General features: G+C 47.6%; 1 protein-coding gene across 1 annotated transcript in view; it reads right to left on the bottom strand.

Moving 5' to 3' along the window:
• Positions 1-872: 872 nt before the first annotated feature.
• Positions 873-13,476, bottom strand: part of CDK5RAP2 (CDK5 regulatory subunit associated protein 2) — a 723,544-nt gene continuing 710,940 nt past the window's right edge. The window contains exon 38 of the mRNA XM_085609970.1: positions 873-1,388. Within this exon, the coding sequence (XP_085466096.1) occupies positions 1,332-1,388 (57 nt within the window). The 3' untranslated portion in view covers positions 873-1,331. The remainder of the gene's footprint in view (positions 1,389-13,476) is intronic.

Raw genomic sequence — 13,476 nt, forward strand, 5'->3', positions numbered from 1 at the left:
CACCTTGAGCACCTGGACTCAAGTCTCAGCACGTGGCTCTGGTATAGCATGGCAATCAGCACCTTTAGCCTCAGCCTCCTCTGTCATAGGTCTAAGTCACTCAGAGTCACCGGTGCTAGATATCAAAAGTTACAGAGAAACCTGGGTTTGTCAATTTGATGCTTGAAACAGCAAACAGCACAGTGTGAGGGTGGAAGGACAGCAAACATGTTTAGGGATGCCCTTAGCACACCTGAATTTCTCATCCAAAAGGAAAACCTACTCATGAACTTCCTTGCTCCTCCACAGCCTCGATCAAGAGGGAAAAAGGAAATATGGAGCAATATTCAAGGGATTGGCAACACATAGCCACATTGGTCTCCAGCAAACCTCCTGTTCAGGTCTAAACTATTTTGTAGTTTAGAGAACTGGCACTTTTGCCCATTTTTCGGAGATGAAACAGCTAAAATACAAGCAATGTGGCATGTACAAAATACCTGTATTCCGTAACTGTTGAAGGAAATGCTGTACTTGCTGCTAGTATGCTATGATTTGTTACAATGTTTCAGGACAGTGCACATTCTTCTCTTGGTGTTATAGGAAGAGTCTGATCTATAGTTAGTTGATCTATATTAGCTGAAGTGGTGGACAACACATTTCGTGGATTTGGTCATGAAGTAACATTTCGTAGATTTGGTCATGACGTTTTTTTTTTACAGAATTAAGGACTGATGCAATAGTGACAACATAAAAAAAAGTTGTGCATTTTGAATGCAAATTCAAGTAGAAAAGTAGTGTGATAAAAATGTGACACAAAAACTTGCAAACATACTAGTACTCCCATGCACCACTATTCAAGTTTCCATCTGGACAATAAAAGATAATCAACAAGCACTTTTTAAATGCAAGATTTAATTTGCAAATTCAGTGTTTTTGAAGCCTTTTTTAGTATCTACAAGTTAAGCAAAATTGTTATAAAATGTATCCATTTATAAATATATATTTTACAGCTGCAATTGAAAGTAGCTGGTACCATCAGAGTTTTGTGCAATTCTTAAATGAGTATTTTTTTCGTGTTAAAAAACGTTTTAAAAAGGCATGGGGTTTTGTAATACATTAAAAAATGATCAACTGCAAAAGGCAGAAATAAATGCAACTTTTACAAAATAAAGTACAGGCGGTGTGTTTTGAAGACAAGACAAAATAAAATAAAAAAAGCTGTCAAAACGGGTTATTTTGAACCATCAATCAATAATTATTACTTTCTATAAATTAAAATTATTTAAACATTAAATACAAAACTCATTTAAGGAAGGCACTCCTCACACAAACATTTAATTGCTTCAATGCACTCATTCTCTTTTTTCAGCTGTCCTTGGCTCTCTTGGCTCATGGTCGGATGGCTGATTCTAGAAGAAAAGATGAACATATAATGTAAGGTAAATACATTTTAAAGTTTATAATATCAGGATACACGTTTGCAACCTAAAGTATGCGTTTTTTATGCAGCATAGTTTTATTTTAATTTGCTGAATTTCAAACAGCACTTCAAAATAATTAAAACATGAGTCATGTTAATGCCAGAGAACTAAAGATCAGCAGCCTTGAACACTACAGTAGTCGGTAAAGACACTCAGTTTGGTTGAAACAACTTTATTTTGACTCCGTTTGAACCATAAAAGTGTACAGTGCAGAGCAATATGTATAATAAAACATTAAAAGTACTCATCCGAGTTTATAGCAATAAATTATCATACAGCAGCAATCGTCAAATCGAAAATCAAAAAGCTCAGATAAAACCAAAGGAACAAAAACCTCGAAAGGAGTCCTCAAAGAAAAACTTGTTAGGGGTCGCCTATGTCCCCCTGGGTTATCTAAGCAGAAATTCAAACATATTGAAGACAGTCAGTACTATAATCAAGAGTACGGTGACCCATCCCAAAAATAAAAAACATAAAAACACGCAAGATTCATAAAACATAATAGAAGAACTATAGCCCTGTGCTTAATAGCACAATCAATTTATGTGGCAGCGGAGAAGCAGATCTTGATCGTGGGTAAAGATTGCAGATAAATAAAAGCGGCTCTACAGTTGCGTGTGTTGGCCGACCTAAGGATGGGCAGTAAATAGTGTTTCCTCAACAGTAATAAACATTTACAAAATAGAATAAAATGTAAGGTGGTCTGTGGGGATAGGTCTTCACATGGGCATAAAGGAAGTGGTGAAAAATAAGTGCCTTGTGAAGGAAAAGTAGCAAGAAAGTGGACAGTGCAAAGCCTAAGCCTCGTCAATAAAAATGTGTTTGTTAAATCTCCAGCCCGTACTAAGCAAGGCGCAGGACTTTTAACCGGACAAATCCCCACATAAATCTGGACTGTTGGTTCGTCTGCAGCACACCGCATTCTATCCTCCAGGCATCCCTCTAGAAAAGCATACTTCAAAGTCCTAATGAAGGTAGCTGAAGCAGTGCTAGGAGAGGTAAACAAGTCCTTCCGTCCCATGCTGCAACTTAGATTCTGTATATACTTCAACCAAGGAATACTCAAACAGTGGTCGAGTGTTAAGCAGTCTGCAAGCACAGCCCTATTGAAGCATGTCTGGCTTTTGATCCATCTTCTAAGCCACAAAAGGAGGGGTTGAATTTTAATAAGGTTGTTGATATAACCAATCCCTACCTCAGTGTGGCAAACAAAGGAACTAGTGCTTTGGGGAACAGCTAGCAATCTCTTGATAAAACTATTCTTTATTTTTCCCAGAGCCCTCAAATCTTCAATGCCCCACACGAAGCAATAGCACAGCATTTGGCTTTGTAGTCTGTTGAGAGTTCCTTAATCGGTTTCTGACCGAGATTATGGGCAAAAGTACAGATGGTCTCCACTGGTTTGGAGAAGGCAGCAGCTCTACTAGTCTGCAGTGGTCCCCACGAGAGTCGAGTGTCAAAGGGGATGCCATGGTAGGTAAAGGTGGCAACAGAGCCAACCTTCTTGCTATTCAATACAAAGGAAACATTTTCCTTTTTACTTCCCCCCAAAATCATTTTGTGGGTCTTATTTTGGTTGACCATGAGATCAAAACTGGCTATAAACTCTAAAAAGCCGTCAAGAAGACGTTGTAGACCATTTGCAGTCCAAGCAATTAGGACTGTATTGTCCGCATAAATTAGAGTGGGGATACGCACAACACCTACACGAGGGCAATCAACCCTGAGATTAACCAGTTTATCTTCCAGACTGTTTATGTAAATGGAAAACAGAAAAGGAGTCAGGACACAGCCCTGGCATACGCCCCTAGCCAGAATGAAAGATGTGTGGTTTCTCTGCCTGGGGCGTACCTTACTCTGGCAGTGACATCATTATGAAGATCTCTGATAAAGTTAACACTATAGACATCAACCCCCCATATCAATCATAATGTCCCATAATGTGGATCTGTTTACAGAGTTTAGCGCAGAACTCAAGTCCATAAAAGCCAGATACAACTTGCCACACTTCGCCACAGTGTATTTGGCAGTCAACAGATATAGTTTTAAGGACTGCTCGACTGTGCCAAGGCCGGAGTGGAAGCCGAATTGAAGATCCGAAAGTAGGTTACGTTCCCTGGCCCAAAGCTGCAAACGGTCCAACAGAATTCGACCCATGATCTTCGCAGTGGAATTAATCAGTGAGATAGGGTGATAGCAGTGGGGGTCATTTTCCGAGCCCTTTTAAAAATGGAACAATGGTCTCATGGGACCAGTTCTTTGGAGTGCCGGTCACTAGCGTTAAGGGCATTTGTAAATAAAGGGGCCCACAGTGAGATATTAGCTTTAAATCGATCTGAGGGAAGCCTGTCTGGACCAGGAGCATGCCAGGGCCCGCATAACCTCTTCCAGGTCAATGACTGGAACCCGCACGATGCTCTGCAGAACGCTGGGACACATTTGGGCTACTGGTGACTAAAAGATTGTCATCAGGAATCTCTTGGGTTCCTGAAAGGAGTCAGCATACAGCTCAGTAAAATAGGAAATCCAGGATTCAGATGGAATAACAGTATCAATGCCTGGTTCTCTTTTTGCCTCAAAAAAGCTGTGATTAACTGTTTCCCAAAAGGCCTTACAGTCCCTGAGTTTGCTTGCCTGGACCTGTGATGAGAATGCTGCCTCTCTGATAGTGGTCTTGCTAGCTTTGAGGGCGTCTCTATAAAGGGATCGACATCTCTGCACCGCGCCCTGATTGTACAAGTTACTTACCTTCGTTAACGATGTATCTGGTAGACCCGATTCTAGCCGTAGACTCCTTAACGTAGAATTATCCCCAGCTGTGAGACTGGATCCGGAAAATCTTTGCCACAGCATCTCTGTGCGCCGGGGGCGGCACCACGTGACCACGCCCTGATGTCATCCGCGGACGTGACGTCAGCGAGGTCACATAAATCCCACCCCGGCTCGCTGACGTCAGTTTTCATCTGAGAACTTTTTCCGCGCCACAATGCGGAGCCATCACAAACAAAACTATGAAAGTATGGGAACAGTGTGCGAAAAAATCAGTGAAACAGAAAGGGAAGAAGCAAATGGTGAGGAACAGTACCATTAGGGACAGTGCTAAGCACTGTGTTACGGAAAGTCATGGAAAGGAAAGAGCAGAGCACCGCTATGAGAAGCAACCCTGCAAAGCGAAGGTAGATATCCTCACTGGAGGCAGAAAAACATGTGAAAAATGTCGTGGCAGACGAAGAAAGTCTGCAACCCCAATCTATAACAGTGAAGGGCAACAAGACCGGAACAGATGAGTAATGACAAATTACCCCAAGACAACCCATCCAGGAGTGTTGTATCCCATGTAAAGACTTAAGGGCTGAGGCACAGCCAAGAGACCCCAACCCAGAGGACAGCAGAGGAGTCAGAAACCCCAAGCAACGAAAAAAGGGAGAAGATTATGAGTAGGCCCCACACTGGAAAACCAGGGTGTAGGGATGCAGAAGTACACATGAACCTACCGTCCAATTACCAGAAAGGAAGGAGTGGAACAAATAAACAGAACAAAGCATCCTGCCAGGGAGGAAGTGAAAGAGGGCACCCGCAGAAGACAAAGCCACCCGAAGGGAGGCGAGTGCAGATGACCCATCTGAAAGGTCCTCGCAGAACGGGGAGGAAGGGCGGGCCGTGAAGGAATCTGCGGCTAGAATCATCTCGACCAGATACATCGTTACCAAAGGTAAGTAACTTTTACATCTGATAGAGACTACTAGCCGCAGATTCATTAACGTAGAATAGATACCCAAGCCATACCCAGAGGGGAGGAGGGTCTGCGAGAGAACCTCACCAGCTTGGAAGAACACAGGGCCCCAACAGGGGATGTGTCATGGGGGCAGGAAGGACGGCCCAGCCCCACCAAGCAGAAGTAAGCAAGAATAAGGAGAAGGGAAGGCCAGGATACCACAAGCCTACCCGAGGGGCAAAGGGCATCCGCCAGAAAACCCGGAGGGACAGATGGCACTAAGAGAGTACCAGAGGAAGAAAAGAACCACACGCAAAATCCAAGGAGAAGAGGTGGAACGGAGGCAGAACCCGCCTCAGGAGAACACACACAGAGAAGGGGACAGCTGAACGGGCATCAGCTCCAAGGCAGGGAACAAGGCAGAACGATAAGCGCATATGTGAGAAGGAAGACACAGCCGCACAAAGCTCCAGCAAAGCAAGGGACAGGAGCACACGGGGACACGCCGAGGCTCACAGAGGTGGACCATAACGACCAGGCGTGCGTAGCAGGCAGCTGGTAATACTATGAAGCAGTGAGCCCAGAACAAGCTGAGCGCAAGACGAAGACAGAGGCAAGGGAACCCCAGAACAAGCCCCAGAGAAGGACTGTCCCAGTGGCACAACCCGGCCCATGAAGAGAAGTGCGACCGGCCAGAAGATAGAGGAGGAGAACCCACCAAGAAGCAGCCAGGAGTGAGGGGGGAGGGGAACGAAGCGACCCCCGGGAAGCGAGAAATATGTAGTACAGACCTAAAGCTGTCAACCAAAACACACGAGAACACCAGGAATATCCTAGACCCCCTGGAACACAAGGCAGAGGATGAGGCCGAAACATCGGATAATAGGGCGAAAACACCAGGACATGACGGCATGACAAAAAGTCGGTCTTGCGATCCAGAGGCTGAAGAGGGAAGGCAAAATGCACAGAAGCAGACACCGGGCAGGGACAAAGGGCAAACTGTACAACAGGCAAGCCCTGTAGAAGAAGGATAGAAACACCATCGGATACTGAAAAGGACAGAACCTGGAGCAGCGCAAGCTGCACTAAGGCGGATGAAAAAAGACCGCACCAAGCGGTATACAGTGACGCCAGAAAACGCGAGGAACCCGCGAAGGTATCCACACCCGCCCAGCGTAGGACAGAGCTATACAATAGCCAACAAGTACCCCACCTAGGGTATGACACGTCCCAAAACAAAACAGGGGAACACCTCTTAGGGAAACCCGCAGCAGAGGTCAAGAACATAAAAGACCGGTAGATATCACCACAGGCGGCTTTACCAATCAGCCAAAAAATACAGATTGTCCAACCTGAGGACCTATACGGCTTCACTAACAGCCAAAAAAATCACACACCACAAAAGCTGAAGGGCTGAACCAGCAGCCAAAAGTACAGAGGGGCCATCTTAAGGGCCCTGAAGTCATTCCAAGCCACACACAGCACACAGACGGGCCAACCGAAACACTAGGCCCAAAAAGAAAAGTGGGATAAACGCCTCCCATAAGACACCTGAGGACCGACAAGCCGAAGCTTACAGAGGGGGAGGAGGACGGTGCCCGCAAGGAGTCGTCGAATAGTGGAGTCCGCGTGGGTGTTAAATAAAAGAATCAGATCAAAAGGCAGGTCAACAAGACGCTCTTGAATATTCTCCGGAAAGACGCTATCCCGCAACCAAGCATGGCGGTGGAGGGCCACAGAACTCGCCATAGCGCGGGCCAGAGAATCAGAGACATCCAAGGCCGAACGGAGAATGAATGCAGCTAACACCCGACCATCCAGCACATGGTGCCACAGATCAGGGCGGGCTCCTTTGTGGGAGGTGCGAGACAGAAGGGACTCCGCGGAATCCCATAGGTCGGAGGTAGCCCTGGCCAACACACAAAGTGTGTTGAGCGTGTGCAGAGCAGCACTAGTGGTAGCGAAAATGTTACGCCCCCAGGATTCCAAACACTGGGCCTCCCGTGACGGAGGGAGCAATATTGAAGGAAAGGAAGGGAAAGCAGTCTGCAGGACAGGGCCCTGGGCAGATGGGTTAGAAAAAAGGTAGACTGGATTGTGCGGGGCAGGACCGTGGCGGTGGAGGAGCGGCTGAGGCACCGGATCCCCCGTAGCAGGACGCCCCCAGGCCCCCAGAAGAGAGTTATTGAGCGAAGGTTCAAATGGAAGAAGCGGCTCCCCTCCACCACAGCCCGGGTGGAGAACCTCCAGCAAGTGGTCCGTTGGGAGTGGAGTGACCGGGTTGCCCATTTGCAAAATGCTGGTGGCCATGGAGATGGCCCGGACAAAGGCTACATACGCCTCCGTAGGGCGTCGTGGGGAGTGAGCAACTCTCCCGTGGGTGAAGGCTGCCATCTAAGCCGCCCGTCCCCCTGCCCTGCTGGAGGAAGAAACGGCCAGACCCTGTAGGATGGAAGACACATGGACGAGTGAGGGGCCTGACGGGACTCCGGAGAAGGCGGAGAAGCCTGAGGGGCAATCAACTGCAAGGGCTGTGGACGCGGAGACGGCGTAGAACCCGCCCTAAAAGTCGCCGGGGAAAAGGCAACAACGCGGCGTCCAGTCTCCGGTGAAGAGGAGACAAGGAGACGACAATCCTCCGGAGAGGAAGGGACATCTGGAGAAGAGTCGACGATTCGACTTAAGGACTGTGCCGGGGAGTCCGCCATGGGCACCGGTGTGTCCTCGATCGGCGCCGAAGTGTCCACCAGGTGTGCCGAGTCGACCTCCACCACAACGTGCCTCAGAGGAGAAAGGGGCGGGGTTGGAGCCGAAGCAGCCAATGAACGGCGCCGAAAAGGCGCCGGCTCGACCTCCAACGAGACAGCCGCCTGCGCAGAGGACCGAGAGGGCCTCAGGGAGGCACCCCGGGTCCCCGCGTCTACCCGCGGCCCCACCAGGGCCGGGGAGGAAAGCCGACGGCGCCTGAAAGGCGTCGGCTCGGCCTCTGGTAAGACAGCCACCTGCCCAGAGGACCGAGGGGGACTCGAGGACGAGCCGTGAGTCCCAGCGACCTCCTGCGACACCACAGGTAACCCCACAGGGTTTTGCGTCGAGGCAGGGACGCTGTGGGTCGAGAAGGGAACCCCGTAGGGCCATGCCTCAACGACACCACACCTCCAAAACCTGAAGTCGAACTCGTCGGCGCCGGGGGCGAAGCCGCTGGTGAGTCCGCAGAAGACCCCATGCATGGCGAGGGATCTGCGGACTTCACAGGGCCCAAAGAAGCCTGCAGAACCATAGCGTAGTCCTTCATTTGGGCCCTTGTCGCCCAATGCCAAGAAACGGCGGATAGGTTGGCGACGTCCCAAGAGGAACCCGCACCCTCTGCAGGAGGAGGACAGGGCCTCAGTGGCAAGCTGCAGGACTTGCTGGCGGAGGAACGACGCCTGTGGGGCCTTGGCGGAGGACGATGCCGCAGCCGGAATCGGCGGCTTCTGGACCCTTCCGAGGTAGGATACGGACGCTGTGACGAGACCGATCTGGACAAGTGGGCCAAAAGCAATTTCATCCGGCGCTCCCACCGGGACTTCGGCTTAAGATGCTGACAAGGGTCGTAGTCTGTAGAATCATGGTGCTCGCCTAAACACCACATACAAATAGGGTGAGGGTCCGTCGCCGACATCTGACACGCACAAGAAGCACACGTCTTGAAACCTGAAGGCATTGCACACTGTTCCCAATGCAAAGGCGTTAAAAGAGGCCTGAAAACAGGTCAAGGGAACACACTCCTGATCCGTGTTGCACGCGGAAAAGAAGGAAACTGACGTCAGCGCGCCGGGGTGGGACTTATGTGACCTCGCTGATGTCACGTCCGCAGATGACATCAGGGTGGAGTCACGTGGTTCCGCCCCGGCGAGCAGAGATGCTGTGGCAAATGTTTTCCGGATCCAGTCTCACGCCTGGGGATAATTCTACGTTAAGGAATCTGCGGCTAGTAGTGTCTATCAGATATTATTATTAATTAACACTTATTAAGCGCATGGTTACCCTGAGGCATCCCAGCGCTGACGGCAGAAAACAGGCATAGGGAAGTAGCTACCAGTTGATGTTCTAGAATAGCCAGGTTTTAAGAAGCTTCCGAAAGGTGAGGTGGAATGTCTCTGAGCGCAGATTCAGGGAAAGGGAATTCCATAGTTTAGCTGTGTTGTATGAGATGAGCGACCCCCGCTACGCATCCTTTGAATATTATCTTTGAATATTAGGGATGGTGGCTAGATTTAAATTCTCAGAGCGAAGTAGTTTCCTTGGCCGGTACGCCGTAATAAGTGACTGGTTGATGCGGGGCCTGTACCCATGAGGGTCTTGTGAGCAATGCATAGGGCTTTGAATGTAATCCTCTCCTCTACGGGCAGCCAATGTAGGGTCTTTAAACTGCGCATGGCTGACTGCGTTCTGGTTGAACCCAACAAAAGTCGGGTGGCACAGTTCTGTGCCATGACAGTTTGGGCTCCTTGTTGGATGTGTTAATCTAGATGCATGATTTCAGTTTTGTCTCCGTTAAGTCTGAGACACGAATGTTGCATCCAGATAGCTACCTTCTCCAGGCTGGATTCTTGGTCAGATGGAGCATTAAGCGAGTGATTTAGAGATACTACCAGCCGGGTGTCATCCACGTGACAACTTTGACCCCATACGGCTGGATGACCTCAGCCAGTGGCCTCATATACACATTAAAAAGCGTGGAACTCAGGGAGGATCCCTGAGGAACTCCATAGCTGAGCGGTAAAGTCCTGGAGGTGGATTCCCCCGCAAAACCCTGAAACGTTCTGCCATTGAGGAAGGATTGAATCCAAGAGATGGCTCCTCCTGACACCTCCTAAGCCTTTCAACAAGGATGTAAAAATTAACTGTGTCAAAAGCGGCACTAAGATCAAGGAGGATAATGGCCACTGCTCCTCCCTGATCGATTATCTTTTTAGCTTCTTCGATCACCGCAATCAGAGCAGTTTCAGTTCCCTGTTAGGGGCGGAAGCCCATCTGGGAGTGGTGTAGGAGCTCATGGGTCTCTAGGAAATATGACAGTGCTGAGTTTATATGCTTTTCCAAGATCTTACTAAGCATGGGTAACATGGATATGGGCTGATAGTTGCTCAGAGCTTCCGGATTTAGACATGGCATTTTCAACAGAGCTTTCACCATGGCGTGTTTCCAGGCCGGTGGAACAAGTCCATTGGTGATAGAGAGATTTATCACATCCCGTATGACCGGTACTACCACATCTTTCACCTTACACAAGATATGAGGGGGGTGGGGTCTATAGGAGAGCCTAATTTTATTTGCCCAAAGATGTCAGATATAGTATCCATGTCCAAAAGTGATAATTCCTCCAGAGTGTGCTTGATGTAATACACGTGCCTATTTATGTTAGAAAAGTATCGATTGATGCCATTGGTCATTGGGGTGAGAAGATCGCTGGGCCCTGGGGAATCTGGAAATGTGTTGTATATCGTCTGAATTTTTCCCTGGAAGTATCCAGCAAGTTCATTACATCTATCGGTAGTTATACCTGTAGAAGAATCTGGGGTAGGGAGCTCCATAAGTGTCTTAGCGATACGGAAAATTTCTTTAGGGGCATTAGCTGCTGAATTAAATTTTTCTTCGAAGTAGAGCGCCTGCGTCTTTTTAATTTCAGCCTGGTAACATTTTATGGACTCTCTATAAATCGTTTTACTGGTCTCACTAAAGTCCTTCCTCCATTTCCTCTCTAGCTGTTTGCAGCTCTGTTTAAACAATCTAAGTTCAGGAGAGTACCAAGGAGAGATTTTTTCTCTTATCCTGCGATGGATGTTTTTAACAGGAATGACTGTGTCCAATGACGGCTCTTTCCAGTGAGTAAAAGTCTTGGATGATAAAATAATACTGGGGTCAAGTGTGGGTATAGAGTTTTTAAGCGCTGTCGACCAGGCCTCAGTAAAAAGTTTAGACCAAGGACGAGCTTTCCTGGAGCTGTACTCCTTGAAAGCACTTCGAATGGGTGCCTTCTAGGAGAATGGGATCAATGAATGGTCAGACCAAGCCAGGGGAAAGGTGTCTCTACTACCAGTTCCGTGATGTTAGTAAATACGGGATCTAAGGTATGACCTCTGATATGTGTGGGCCCTATAACTTTTTTTATTAATTGAAATGCAGAAAGGTCTTGGGTGAGTTCCAAGGCATCTCCTTTGCTAGGGTCCTCAAAGTGTAAGTTAAAATCCCCTAAGAGCATAAGATTAGTAGATTAACTTGCTAGAGAGGCCGCCACTTCCGGCAGCGAATTAAGGAACTGTTCACCCACCCCTGGTGGTCAATATTTCAGAATACCAGAGGTGAATGTGGCAGTAAGTAGGATAGAAAAAAATAAACTTTCACAGTTGGGGACAGGGTTAGGTTCAACCCGGCATTTAAAGGAATCTTTAAAGATGATGGCAATGCCGCCTCCTTTTTTTCCCCTCGCGGTCTTTGCGCAGGATGTTATACCCGGAGGGCAGTGTGCTGACCACATTGTGCATCCATGTTTCTGTTAGAAATAGGACGTCAGGTTTGGTGTCCTCTATAAATATATTCAGGTCCTCTTAGTGTTAGGGCAGAGACCTACAGTTGAGAGAGAACATTTTGTGAAAGCGATGGGCAGGTCCCTCAGTCTGAGTTTCCAGAGTTGTGCAGAGTATAAATGGACAATGATTACACAAAAAATCCCCATTGACTGGGGACAAGGAATGGAGACAGCAATTATTACCCAAGTCCCTTAGCCCTCAAATTTGTGAAGAGGTATATGTAAGTTTTCCTGTCGACCGAAGAACAGGGATTCTGGCCCCTGGAGCCGGTCGGGCACAGATGGGCTTGCCTACGGTGTGCCCTCGGTGCGCCAGCGGCCCATCCGCTGGGCGTCCGCGCTACCATCTGGCTTTTCAAGAGTGCTGCCCAGAAGAGACTCCTGCTAGCCACGGCCGTTCTCCCACGGCCCCTCCACACAAACGGAGACGGCGGTGGAATGGGTTCGTCGGGAACGTAAAGGTCTCTGAGGGATTGTCTTAAAGCAGCGAGTAGCTGGTTGTGCGCCTGGATGCAATTGACTTAATATTACATAATAGGGTATACCCAGTATGCAGTTGGACCTGGGCCAATAATGGTATGTACAACAAGTGTTCCAACTGACCTATATGCTTTTTCAGAGAAAGACAAAAACCTAATAGGACACCCAACAATTATTAAATTAAACAATGGCCAAATAATCTTGGTTTGAAGAAGGAAATATATTTAAGAATTTAATCAAACATTCACAATTTCAAAGGTTGCTCCAAAGTGAAAATGGTGACTAAAGTGCTCCAGGTAGTGCTTGTGAAGTGGTGGGGAAGTGACAGTGGGAATATAAACAATTACAATATTTACAAGAATGAGAACGACCTGTCTAACAATATGTCAAGGAGCGGACTAAAAAAGCCCAAGTGATGGGATGCCAGGAATGGATATGTTCACCGCTTCTGGGCTGCAGGATAAGTACAGGTCAAAATACAAGTGAAAGTCGACGTTTCGACCCCAGAGATTTAAAGATGGCAATTGATTCCTATCAATGGGGTCTTCCTCAGGACGATTAGCAGAGCAACCTCAATTTAGGACTGCCGGTTCAGCAAGAATCGTCATCCCTTTGCTCAAATCCTTGCCAAGTCTCCGACCTTCTCTGTATGTGCAGTGGCTTAATTTTCTCTGGACTTGGAGCGTCCAGTCATATCCTGAACTTCTCCAATGCTGAGCCAGCAGTCCTAGATTGAGGTTGCTCACATTCCCACCACTTCACAAGCACTACTTGGAGCACTTTATTCACCATTTTCACCATAGAGCAACCTTTGAAATTGTGAATGTTTGATTAAATTCTTAAATATAATGTTATGTTATGTGGAACTAATAGAAGATCGAATGCTGCTCTACAATTTGATTAAAACTACAGAGGAGGGCTGGGCCCTACCTCGTTGGGTAATCAGCTGATAGACAAATCAAGAAGTCAGGGTAAGAGGGGACCACTAGCTGTACTAAAAAAAAAGGGTTCATCCACCTTGGACCATGCTTTTATTACCCCATGATTCTTAGAAGATGATAAAGGCGTATGGTGAACCACTAAAGGGATCCTGGTGATCAGCGAGCCGTGAAAAGAAAGGGAAAGTCTCACTAAGGGGAGAGTCAGCCAAACTACAGTCCAATACCCAGTCTCTTAGTGATTTAAAAAAGAGAATAAAATCAATTTGACTAGGTGTACCTCGCGCCACAAATGTCGGTGTATTGTTG

Source organism: Triturus cristatus, chromosome 1_2, assembly GCF_964204655.1.
Source record: "Triturus cristatus chromosome 1_2, aTriCri1.1, whole genome shotgun sequence".
Classification (NCBI taxonomy): domain Eukaryota; kingdom Metazoa; phylum Chordata; class Amphibia; order Caudata; family Salamandridae; genus Triturus; species Triturus cristatus.